Genomic DNA, 12,849 nt, shown 5'->3' with positions numbered 1-12,849 from the left:
ACACAGACTTTCTTAGTGTTATGTACAAAGCGTGTCAGCAGTTTGCTCCACTTTGTACAAGAGGTGTCTATAACTAAACAAAACTACCCACAAAATTCAAATACAGTGGAAACTCTGCCATGTTTGTGTTAATTGCAATCAGCCATGCACATCAATTTTCATCATTCTTCAGTGCTGTCAACCACACTGCTTAAAACAGTCGTTGATTCTTATGACCCAGATAATAATAAAATGGACAAAGATTAAGCACTGCTTTTTTTTTCCTTCTACCACAGTTGAAATTAGGAGCACACAGGGCCTGCAGCTATAGCACCGAAAGAAACACACATGAATTCACATGCGAGTTCGTTTGATGACAAAACCTCTCTGCTTCACTACCATGACACAGGCAGTGGCAGGCAGGAATGCACTCAGAAACACGCACACACATCACCATTTAACTGTTGTATAAGACTCTAACCACAGAACTGAGTGCTGCTCCAGTACTTTCCAACATTCATACATACTGCATGAAAACATTGTTTTCTGTTGATGTGACTGTAAAAGTGCTTCACTTTTGTACTATCTTTTCTCTTTTTTTTAGTGTTGTATATTGTATATTTACTGCTGTATGCTCAAAAAATTCTTGTCTTCATACTAAAGATGCCTTAGTAGAGTCTAAGTGACAGGTGATCTCAACAAGCACAGTTGGAAAAAGAATGATGTTTAGCTAGTTTTGTATGACACTTTGATTAGCGAACTGTCAGATCTAAATCAAAGAAAGAAAGAAAGAAAGAGTAATGACAGAACTGTGTAGGAGCTCAGATTGTCATGTTGCACTGCACATTAAATAAAGTCTGCACTTATCTGTCAAAGACATGCATACAAGGCTTTGTTAGGGTGAAAGTTTTATTTTTTGTGAGTTGTCTTACTGTTGTTATGATGACCAGCTGTTTTAGTTTGTATTACAAATGTCATTCACTCCTGTTCTTTACAAGTTCTGTGCAAAAGGTTATTAAGCCATTGGAGAAGTAGAACACAATCTTCTCTTCAAGTTTATTTTTTTATCAAATACATACAGTCTGATCACATATCGTTCAATTCATGACATGTAGCACAATCTTTTTTGTTTTGTTTTGTTTTGGCCTATGTGATAAAACAAATCATGTGTTGTTTTGTGAAAACATAACATAGCATCATCTTGGCTGTAGTGTATTCCAAGTAAAATAAATTGACTACAATTTAAAAAAAACACACACACACAAAGAGGCAAAAATAACTACACCAACAGACAAAGCAAAACATAACAGTGAGGACTATATTCCCTCAAATATATCACTCTCAGAGGACATATTCAGAGAGGTCTACTGTGCATTTTAAGTGCAGGAAATGACACACATCAGATTTATGTAATCATTTAAGTGATTAGATTCCTCTTCTCAACTGACAATCCAATATTTATGTTTGAACTTTTAAGGAAAACAGATATTACTCATGCTATATGTTTTTCATAAACACTTCATGTCCTGATGTTAGTTAGTTAAGGTATGAGAACAATACACATTTACAGATAATAAATCAGAGAAAACTAAACGTGCTGAAAAGAGAGAGAAAGTCACATAGAGGCTACTAACTAGTGACAGACAGGCAGGCAAATAAAACAAGCCTGACATAAGTTACCACAAACAACTGCCTGCTAAAAAAAAATGCAGATAGAATCATTTATTTATTTATGCTCATGTGATACTATTTTAGAAAAATATTCCAGAATATAGATTATGTACAACCTTAAGATTGCTTTCTGTGTTCAAAATTGGGCCGGGGGGGTGGGCGGGCGTGGGAGCACGGTTGAGGTTATATGCAAATCTTCAGTACAATTACAAAACGTTTTGATGAACTAATAACATATCCATGAAAAATCTTGATGCTTTAAACTCAATAACAGTATTGGATTTTCCTTGTAATTCTAAATAACCATGAGAAAATGAGTGGAATCATAATATATTTGACAGTCAGAAGGTCCTAACTGAATTCATTGCAAATGGATTATTATTATTATTATTATTCCACCACATATTTACAATATGTTATGGCCGAGTCTCACTTGACCACGAAGCAAGGATGCGGTGCACCTGCCCTCACCTTCAGACTAGCTCTGTCTGTACTAGTGCGCCTTAAGGTGTTTTTTTGATAGGCTGCACTTCTTTTCTTCAGTGTGTCAGTGTCTGTGCTTGAGCCAAAGCGAAAATCACCTCTCCACGACCCAGTGGTCAGGAAGGAATCATACCGGTCATCTTTCAGGAGGGTCCCACAACGACTGAAATCTGTAAAGCTGGGGGGGCAGTAGGTCGTGGGGAAAACGGGGAGACTGGCGGTGGTCGAACGGTAAACATAACCACGCCGGCAGAGCTTAAAATAAAACACTGCGCTGATTAAAATGATGAAAAGGGAGGAAACGGTTGAGAGAGCGATAATCAAATAGAGCGTTAAATTATCGTTGCCCTGTGATTCATCAGTGAACTCAAAAAGTTCGTTTAAAACAGGCAGACCGTCACCAATTACTATACTGACAGTAGCAGTGGCGGAGAGAGATTCCGACCCGTTATCCGTTACTAAAACGACAACAGTTTGTTTCGGTTCATCGTCCTCCATGAAAGCTCGCGCTGTTCTGATTTCCCCTGTGTGCAGGCCTACCGTAAACAGATTAGGTCGCGTTGCTTTGATTATTCTATAAGAAAGCCAGGCGTTATGGCCAGAGTCTGCGTCCACAGCTACCACTTTAGTGACCAGGTACCCTCTAGGTGCTTCTACTGGCACCATATCTTCAGCAATGAACCCGGTGGTTTGGACAGGATATAGGACAACAGGTGTATTATCATTTTGGTCCTTAATAAAAACGTTTATGGTACAGGTGGTGGAGCGTGGAGGGTCGCCTCCATCTCGAGCTATCACCTTAATTTGGAAGTGAACTGACTGTTCATAATCAAAACGACGTGATGTGAAGAGCTGCCCTGTTTCTGAGTTGATGGTGAGAAAAGAGGACGCTTCAGAATTTGAGTCCTTTGATATTTGGTACAGTATTCTAGCATTAGATCCATCGTCAGTGTCCTCTGCTTTCACTTTCATCACAAACGTGCCAATTGGTTGGTTTTCCAAAATGTTGGCATTGTACTCGCTCTGTGTAAAAGTCGGGGGATTATCATTTATATCATTAACCATGATTGTTAGAACTTTTACGCTGGAGAGTGAGGGAGAGCCCGCATCAGTGGCCGTGATTGTGATGTTGTACTCTGGTTGAAGTTCTCTGTCTAATAATCCGTCAGTAACTAACATGTAGTAGTTTTTCACCTCTGATACAAATTTAAATTGAACATTGTCTGAGATTGTGCACGTGACACGCCCACTGCTTCCAGTGTCCAGGTCATAAATGTTAATCAGAGCAACCATAGTTCCTGGCTTAGAGTCTTCAGCTACGTTAGCAGAGGCTGATTTTATTTCTATCACGGGTTTATTATCATTTACATCAATTACATCAATTATAAGTTTACAGTGAGAGGCCTGACCGCCGCCATCTTTAGCCTGAACGTCCAGCTCGTGCGTACTAGCCTCTTCATAGTCAATGAGCCCTGTCACCCGTACTTCTCCACTCTGAGGGTTCATTTCAATAACTCCTCCAGTCTTGTCTGACAGGTGACTGAAAGAGTACGTTATCTCTCCATAAACACCTTCATCTAAGTCCGTGGCATTCAGTTTTGCTATGACAGTTCCCACGGCCGAGTTCTCTGGTACAGAAGCTTTGTAAACTCGTTGGCTAAAAACTGGGACATTATCATTGGCGTCCAAAACACGGATGTGGATAGAAGCAGTTCCTGATCTGACCGGATTTCCCCCGTCAATTCCATTGATTTTCAGTACATGTTCAGCCTGTGCCTCCCGGTCCAAGGCCTTTTTAAGGACTAGCTCCGGATAAGCATTGCCATTTATTTGAGAACTCATTTCCAGTGCAAAATGATCATTCGGGCTCAGTTTATATTCACGGACAGAGTTGATGCCCAAATCGGGGTCATGCGCGCTCTCCAACGGAAAGCGCCTCCCTAGAACTGTAGATTCCACTAAATCTAGGTTTATCTCTCCTGCAGCAAAAACTGGGCTGTTGTCATTTATATCTGCAATATCCAAAACTAAGCTGTATGCTTGAAGGGGATCCTCAAGTAAGAGCTGATACTGTAAGATGCAGACAGTTGCTTGCGCGCAAAGCTCCTCTCGGTCTATCCGTTGGCTGATCAAAAGACTGCCTGACGCAGTGTCCAGTTCACACAGCTGGCTTGTTCCCTCTGCAACAACCCGGGCGCGACGAGCAGCAAGCTCCGTCACTCGCAGCCCCAGATCCCGAGCAACGTTCCCGATAACCGACCCCCGCTGCATCTCCTCTGGAAGAACATAACGGACTTCTCCAAAAGAAACACCAAAAAGGAGGGTAAACAATAAATAATTCAGCCACCATTTAAATTTTATTCGCTGGTCCATTATTAAACATGCTTTCAGAAACAAATTTGCTGTCGACATTATAGCTAAATCCTAAACATGTACATCCAAATATCGAACTGAAAATGCTGCTGTAATCCAACGAATCCCTGCTTCTCTAGCTGAGTTACTCATGCTCTATTAGGGAAGCCGTCAGCTTGGATTCCTCTCTCTATCCCCTTTTCACCACGGCTCTCTCTTTCCCTCTCTTTCTCTACCTCTCTCTCCTTCTCTCTCTCGACCTCACTCTCTCTCTCTAACCCACTCTCTCTCTCCTTCTCTCCCTCATACACATCCACACAAACACAAACATTCATGCATACACAGCCCTCGGCTCTAACCCAATACTCCAGTTCCACTGACACAGATAGGAGACACGCCATAGCATCCATGAGTCAGGCATTATAAAAGAGCGTCACCAAGAGACTGACAGTAGCAGTGGCGGAGAGAGATTCCGACCCGTTATCCGTTACTAAAACGACAACAGTTTGTTTCGGTTCATCGTCCTCCATGAAAGCTCGCGCTGTTCTGATTTCCCCTGTGTGCAGGCCTACCGTAAACAGATTAGGTCGCGTTGCTTTGATTATTCTATAAGAAAGCCAGGCGTTATGGCCAGAGTCTGCGTCCACAGCTACCACTTTAGTGACCAGGTACCCTCTAGGTGCTTCTACTGGCACCATATCTTCAGCAATGAACCCGGTGGTTTGGACAGGATATAGGACAACAGGTGTATTATCATTTTGGTCCTTAATAAAAACGTTTATGGTACAGGTGGTGGAGCGTGGAGGGTCGCCTCCATCTCGAGCTATCACCTTAATTTGGAAGTGAACTGACTGTTCATAATCAAAACGACGTGATGTGAAGAGCTGCCCTGTTTCTGAGTTGATGGTGAGAAAAGAGGACGCTTCAGAATTTGAGTCCTTTGATATTTGGTACAGTATTCTAGCATTAGATCCATCGTCAGTGTCCTCTGCTTTCACTTTCATCACAAACGTGCCAATTGGTTGGTTTTCCAAAATGTTGGCATTGTACTCGCTCTGTGTAAAAGTCGGGGGATTATCATTTATATCATTAACCATGATTGTTAGAACTTTTACGCTGGAGAGTGAGGGAGAGCCCGCATCAGTGGCCGTGATTGTGATGTTGTACTCTGGTTGAAGTTCTCTGTCTAATAATCCGTCAGTAACTAACATGTAGTAGTTTTTCACCTCTGATACAAATTTAAATTGAACATTGTCTGAGATTGTGCACGTGACACGCCCACTGCTTCCAGTGTCCAGGTCATAAATGTTAATCAGAGCAACCATAGTTCCTGGCTTAGAGTCTTCAGCTACGTTAGCAGAGGCTGATTTTATTTCTATCACGGGTTTATTATCATTTACATCAATTACATCAATTATAAGTTTACAGTGAGAGGCCTGACCGCCGCCATCTTTAGCCTGAACGTCCAGCTCGTGCGTACTAGCCTCTTCATAGTCAATGAGCCCTGTCACCCGTACTTCTCCACTCTGAGGGTTCATTTCAATAACTCCTCCAGTCTTGTCTGACAGGTGACTGAAAGAGTACGTTATCTCTCCATAAACACCTTCATCTAAGTCCGTGGCATTCAGTTTTGCTATGACAGTTCCCACGGCCGAGTTCTCTGGTACAGAAGCTTTGTAAACTCGTTGGCTAAAAACTGGGACATTATCATTGGCGTCCAAAACACGGATGTGGATAGAAGCAGTTCCTGATCTGACCGGATTTCCCCCGTCAATTCCATTGATTTTCAGTACATGTTCAGCCTGTGCCTCCCGGTCCAAGGCCTTTTTAAGGACTAGCTCCGGATAAGCATTGCCATTTATTTGAGAACTCATTTCCAGTGCAAAATGATCATTCGGGCTCAGTTTATATTCACGGACAGAGTTGATGCCCAAATCGGGGTCATGCGCGCTCTCCAACGGAAAGCGCCTCCCTAGAACTGTAGATTCCACTAAATCTAGGTTTATCTCTCCTGCAGCAAAAACTGGGCTGTTGTCATTTATATCTGCAATATCCAAAACTAAGCTGTATGCTTGAAGGGGATCCTCAAGTAAGAGCTGATACTGTAAGATGCAGACAGTTGCTTGCGCGCAAAGCTCCTCTCGGTCTATCCGTTGGCTGATCAAAAGACTGCCTGACGCAGTGTCCAGTTCACACAGCTGGCTTGTTCCCTCTGCAACAACCCGGGCGCGACGAGCAGCAAGCTCCGTCACTCGCAGCCCCAGATCCCGAGCAACGTTCCCGATAACCGACCCCCGCTGCATCTCCTCTGGAAGAACATAACGGACTTCTCCAAAAGAAACACCAAAAAGGAGGGTAAACAATAAATAATTCAGCCACCATTTAAATTTTATTCGCTGGTCCATTATTAAACATGCTTTCAGAAACAAATTTGCTGTCGACATTATAGCTAAATCCTAAACATGTACATCCAAATATCGAACTGAAAATGCTGCTGTAATCCAACGAATCCCTGCTTCTCTAGCTGAGTTACTCATGCTCTATTAGGGAAGCCGTCAGCTTGGATTCCTCTCTCTATCCCCTTTTCACCACGGCTCTCTCTTTCCCTCTCTTTCTCTACCTCTCTCTCCTTCTCTCTCTCGACCTCACTCTCTCTCTCTAACCCACTCTCTCTCTCCTTCTCTCCCTCATACACATCCACACAAACACAAACATTCATGCATACACAGCCCTCGGCTCTAACCCAATACTCCAGTTCCACTGACACAGATAGGAGACACGCCATAGCATCCATGAGTCAGGCATTATAAAAGAGCGTCACCAAGAGACTGAGAGGATAATTACAACAGCGGACAGTGCAATCTGCAATAACACAACTGCATTCTAAATGTTTAATATTATCTTGCACCACACGTGACCAAGGGAGGGCAAAGCAAAATAAGGTTGTCCTAACTTAATATTATAAGAATACCATCTATGTTGTAAGAAGAACAGGATGGACACAGTAAAAGTGACACTTGAGCAATGTACTGTAGTTCTATACAATGCTTTTGCAATGAATTGCCTTTGTAAGGTCAGCGCTTAATTTTAATAATTTTTCATGGTAATTCTGCTGACACAATGATTTAACTATTTTCAGACAGTGCTGTATTGTATTGAATTACACTGCTTTGAAGCTTGATACAAGTATATTGTAAATGTGGAGATGACAGTGGACTTCACACACACACACACACACTCCCCCAGCTCACCATACTCAACAGTAATATGCTGGCTGTGGAAACGAGCAACATTCTGGGATCTCCCAGGAACAGAAGTGGCACTGTTACATAGACTCCATTACAAGTACAAAGTTACTCCCTGTGTCAGTGATGAGAATTAGCTGTTGATCCTGTTCTATAGTGCTGTTACTGAGTTTGTCCTCTGCACATCACTCATGGTAAGGTCTAGACAGGAACAGGCTTAAACAGACAGTTAAGTCTGCAGAAAATATAACTGGGGCCATATCGACTTGTACACCTTCAAAGTCAAGAAACAGGGGCAAGGAAAACCATTACAGACCCCTCACACCCTAAGCATTACTTGATTCAACCTCTTTCCCCTACTAACAGCAGTTTCTGTACATAAGTCATCACACTCAGCCAGTTATGTCAGTCATTTGAGATCTCTAAACAATTTTGGTAAGACAACAGCGTAAACCAAATCGAATACAACTGCTGTATATTATTGCCTATCATAGAAAACATGTACATAATATCCTCTAATTATTAAGACTGACTGTATTCACTGTAGATATATTCCTTCATCAATATATGCACATTAAACAAACTCTGAATGAAGAGTTACTTACTATCCATTTGATATTATGGAGCAGTGAATGCAAACTGAAATGCTCCAGATGTCTGAAGAAGCTGCATTTAAACTGACATGACATTTTTCTAGTTAGTGATAAATATGCAAGTTGGATATATGAGAGCTTCATAGTGCATCAAAGTGTTCAAAAGAAAATTTGGAAACATGAAATAGTGATGAAACTGTTCACCACACAGTCAAACATCAGTATCAAAATGCGTGCTAAAACACCACAAACACACCACTGAAAAAACTCAAAGTAAGGACCAGTGAAAGTGCGATACTAGAGAACGCACTCATAAGAGGACTACAGCAATTATAAAATATATAAAATACACAGCATTTTGTGTAACAAGGATAACAGATGTGTGAGTTTTTTGTTTCACCCCTGTCACCATTGAAAACTACAACATATAGTCCAGAAGCTCAAAGTTATCTTAGTGACAGGATGAGCACACACAAATGTAGAAGTGACCAATAATTTTAGACTTGCATTACAAAAAGCTCAGACATACAACTGAACTGAAAAACATGCTCCTTTAAAGCCACTTGACTACATGATCTTATCAGTGGACATGTTCCACTGCTCCTGCTAAAAGATAAATATAATAAATGCTTAGAGTTTGAAAAATGTTTTTAATTTTTATTTTTTTAAATGACAAATTCTACTTAAAATTACTGACAAGAATACAGTGTTATTACCTGATTCATCCACAATATTGTTTCACAAAATCACAGGTTGAATCTGCATATAGCTGATCCAAGTTTGCTGATCAATAGCCAGTGTCATGTCTCTTTAAACTTCATTCTGTAATCTACTTTTACATTCAACAGTAAAATAAGAACTTGCACTTATTGATTTACACTGATAACACAACTCTTCATGGAAATGAAGAAAACCTAAATAATGTGTACTATTTCTTATCATAATCAATCCAAAGAAATTAAACTATGTGAGACTAAAAAGTGACAACATATTAGAGGACAGAGCTGAAGTGACACAAAAGACACATCAGAAGATCACTGTTCAGCACCAAGGACAGAGGAAAAGAGCCACAACAAACAAGTTATACCCCTGGTTGACACCAACCGGACATAAAGAGGAGTCACGTGATTAAACAGAGACAGATTGTCAGGTATCTGTCTGTCTCTCTGTCTCACACTCTCCCCCTCCCTCTCCCTCTCTCCCTCTCTCTCTCTCTCTCTCTCTCTCTCTCTCTCTCTCTCTGTGTGTGTGTGTGTGTGTGTGTGTGAGTAAGACAAAATACTGAAAATGTTTTGTCCATCTCGAACAGAATGTATATGATGTGTCCCTACCTCAGGAGAACCATCACAACTTCCAAATGCATCAACAAAGTCTGATGGACTTTTCCTCAGAGTCTGGTCTGCAGGCAGTGTGTTGTCATTGTATGATGTCACAAACTTAAAGTCACTGGTTCTAGAACCTGTTGTCAGGTAGGCGTCATAATTGTAAGTGCTGCGTAAAGTTCCTGTGCCGTCAACATCTGCGTAATTAGGAGGGAGATAAGCGCTGGGGATGGCGACTGCTCCGTCAAACAACAGTCTGGGCTTTCTCCTGCGACAAAACCTCACACCCAGGATGATGATAATGAAAGTCAGGAAAAATGTTGAGACAGAAACCAGCGCGATGATCAGATAAGAGGTCAGTTTTGAATTCTTCTCATCATAAGAAATATCCTTCAGCTCTGGCACCTCAGCCAAGTTATCAGAAATAAGTAAATACATGGAACAGGTGGCAGAGAGAGAGGGCTGTCCGTTATCTTTCACTGACACAATAAGGCTCTGTTTCATGCTGTCAGATTCAGAAATGTCCCGCTGTGTCCTGATCTCTCCGCTGTGGAGACCAATAGTGAAAAGTCCCGGATCAGTGGATTTGACTATATGATAGGACAGCCAGGCGTTCTGTCCGGAGTCCGCGTCCACCGCTATCACTTTGGACACCAGAGAGCCTCCTTGTGCAGCTTTGGGAACCAGCTCGGTCATGAACGAGTTGCCCTCCGGCCCGGGGTACAGTATCTGAGGAGAGTTGTCGTTCACATCCGATATGAAGACACTGACGGTCACGTTGCTGCTCAGAGGAGGAGAACCGTTGTCTCTGGCCATCACGTGGACTTTAAAGCTCCTGAACTGTTCATAATCAAACGACCTCACAGCGTGGATCACCCCCGTGTCTCCGTTAACAGACAGATAGGAGGACACCGGGGCACCGTTCACCTCACCAGGTAACAGAGAATAAATCACTGTACCGTTTTGTCTCCAGTCGGGGTCTCGAGCACTAACGGAACATAAAGTGGAGCCAGGTTTGTTATTTTCTGTCACATATGCGCTGTAGGACTGTTCCTCAAACACAGGTGGGTTGTCGTTGATGTCAGCTACAGATAACTGAACAGTTTTAGAGGAGGACAGAGGTGGAGAGCCCTCATCAGTGGCTGTGATTGTAATGTTGTAATCAGACACTAGTTCACGGTCCAGTTGTCCTGTGGTCACCAGAGAATAATAGTTTTTAACTGAGGGAACTAATTTAAAAGGGACATTTTGCTGAATAGAGCAGCGGACCTGTCTGTTATTCTCAGAGTCTCTGTCCTGCACATTAATGATGCCCACCTCTGTACCAGGTGGGGTGTCCTCTGGTATGGGACTTGTCAATGATTTCAGATTGACTACAGGAGCGTTGTCATTCACATCTGTGATGGAAATTATTACTTTAGCATAAGAAGAAAGCCCTAACCCATCTTTTGCTTTAACGCGTATTTCAAATGATGTAGTACTTTCATAGTCAACAGCTCCAATTACTCGTACCTCACCTATTTTACGGTCAATGCTAAAAACTTTCTTCACATCTTCAGCAACATGTCCAAAGTCATATGTCACATCTCCATTCACTCCCTCGTCTGCATCAGTCGCGCTCACTGTGACCACAACTGTATCTAGAGGAGAGTTTTCAGGCAGACTGGCTTTATAAACGGCCTGGCTGAACACTGGGGCGTTATCATTAGCATCCAGCACAGTGACGTGTATGACTACAGTACCTGATCTCTGAGGAGACCCACCATCTAAAGCTGTAAGGAGCAAATTAATCTCCTCTTGCATTTCACGATCAAGCTCTTTATCCAGTACAAGTTCTACTGTGTTTCCATTAGCAGTCAAAATGAAATTATCGTTCTTCTTAAGGCTGTACTGTTGAACTGAATTTTGTCCTACATCCGCATCATGCGCCTCCTCTATCAAAAAACGAGCCCCCCTGTCAGCTGACTCTTGAATTTCTAGATTGATCAATTCTTCGTTAAATTGTGGTGAGTTATCATTGATATCTTGAATGTGTAGATTAAATCGATGAAGCTCAAGAGGATTCTCCAGGACAAGCTCGTGTTTCAGGATGCACGAAGCCTTTTCGCCACAAAGCCCCTCTCGGTCAATCCTGTCGGCAACAATCAGCTCTCCGTTATTCAGGTTTATGTCACAGTAACGTTTGTCAGTCCCATCGCTGTCAATGCGGGCTTTTCTGTTAGAGAGCGCACCCGTTTCCAGCCCAAGATCTTTGGCTATATTCCCAATAACCGATCCTCGTTTCATCTCCTCTGGAAAAGAATAGCTCATGTCTCCATACGCGATATTCAAAAGAAGGAGGAAATAGAAGCAGCTCGGCTGAAACAAGATCATTTTCGAATCCATAATCGACGATGAGTTACTAACAGGTTGAGGAATAAAACGAAAAAAGACAGTCCCACCGCATAACACAAATAACCACTGTGAGTCCAGGGCGATTTTGCCTGGATACGATAGCACAAGAACGCATGTCCACACCAAAGGATAAAGGAATTCAAATGTCTTAAGCCTGGTGTATAGCGCCACCGTGAGTTGGGTACAACATAGCACTCATAATATAAACAAAAGAAACGCTGCCATGTGGCTGTAGCCTGCTTACAATTACGGATTGTTTGTATTTTGAATAGACACTACAGCTACTATAATGTATAGTATAACCAATATTTGCAGTTGTAGTTACCTTTGAGGTTCAAATTAGAAAACCAGCAAAGTCAACAAACAAGTCTCACAGTGTTCAGAAAATGCAGACTGATTTCAAAGTTCAAGCCATAAATTTACTATGAATGTCCTTTTGCATCAATAAAATCATGAGTCATATATTTTAATCTTACATTTTGTTATTGTTAGGATCCTGCCTTTGTTCTATGCTGCAGATTTAATTTCCTCACACAGTCACACCTCAACTCATGTTCACCAAAACATTGATGCATACTGGTAATCTAGATAAATAACGGTAGCAGGCAGGTACACAGTGAATCTACAGACAAATCAGGCAGAACAGCTGTTACCAAAATCGCTGTTTACTAGAACAATTATTTGGGTTACCTAAAAGACGAAATCTCTCACTCTTTCAGTATGACCTATATGACAACCTGCATAAAACTCAGACTTTATTGTGATGAATAAGGTGACTGATATTCTGCCAAGTCACAACTTAAAAAAAAT

At 41.8% G+C, this 12,849-nt stretch overlaps 3 protein-coding genes across 3 annotated transcripts; all 3 read right to left on the bottom strand.

Annotated features, from left to right (window-relative positions):
• Window positions 1-1,883: 1,883 nt before the first annotated feature.
• Window positions 1,884-4,924, bottom strand: LOC108899105 (protocadherin gamma-A2-like). The gene has a single exon (XM_018699379.2). It carries the CDS (start codon window positions 4,543-4,545, stop codon window positions 2,080-2,082), a length of 2,466 nt encoding a protein of 821 aa, XP_018554895.1. The 5' UTR covers window positions 4,546-4,924; the 3' UTR covers window positions 1,884-2,079.
• On the bottom strand, window positions 4,899-8,381 carry LOC108899949 (protocadherin gamma-A2-like). The gene has a single exon (XM_051072600.1). It carries the CDS (start codon window positions 6,927-6,929, stop codon window positions 4,899-4,901), a length of 2,031 nt encoding a protein of 676 aa, XP_050928557.1. The 5' UTR covers window positions 6,930-8,381.
• A 1,023-nt stretch (window positions 8,382-9,404) lies between these two features.
• LOC108899101 (protocadherin beta-16-like) lies at window positions 9,405-12,381 on the bottom strand. Its single transcript, XM_051072599.1, has 2 exons — window positions 9,522-12,381; window positions 9,405-9,412 (listed from the first exon to the last, which is right to left on the bottom strand). The coding sequence occupies exons 1-2, from the start codon at window positions 12,028-12,030 to the stop codon at window positions 9,405-9,407; spliced, it is 2,517 nt and encodes an 838-aa protein (XP_050928556.1). The 5' UTR covers window positions 12,031-12,381.
• Window positions 12,382-12,849: the final 468 nt, after the last annotated feature.

The sequence above is a fragment of the Lates calcarifer genome, linkage group LG8, assembly GCF_001640805.2.
Source record: "Lates calcarifer isolate ASB-BC8 linkage group LG8, TLL_Latcal_v3, whole genome shotgun sequence".
In the NCBI taxonomy this organism is placed as follows: Eukaryota; Metazoa; Chordata; class Actinopteri; family Centropomidae; genus Lates; species Lates calcarifer.
The sequence above is the reverse complement of the archived record's forward strand: the minus strand, read 5'-3'. Positions and strand labels throughout refer to the sequence as shown.

Excerpts from the sequence above, each read along its gene's own strand:
- LOC108899105 (XM_018699379.2), bottom strand. The coding sequence starts at position 4,545 with ATGTCGACAGCAAATTTGTTTCTGAAAGCATGTTTAATAATGGACCAG.
- LOC108899949 (XM_051072600.1), bottom strand. The coding sequence starts at position 6,929 with ATGTCGACAGCAAATTTGTTTCTGAAAGCATGTTTAATAATGGACCAG.
- LOC108899101 (XM_051072599.1), bottom strand. The coding sequence starts at position 12,030 with ATGGATTCGAAAATGATCTTGTTTCAGCCGAGCTGCTTCTATTTCCTC.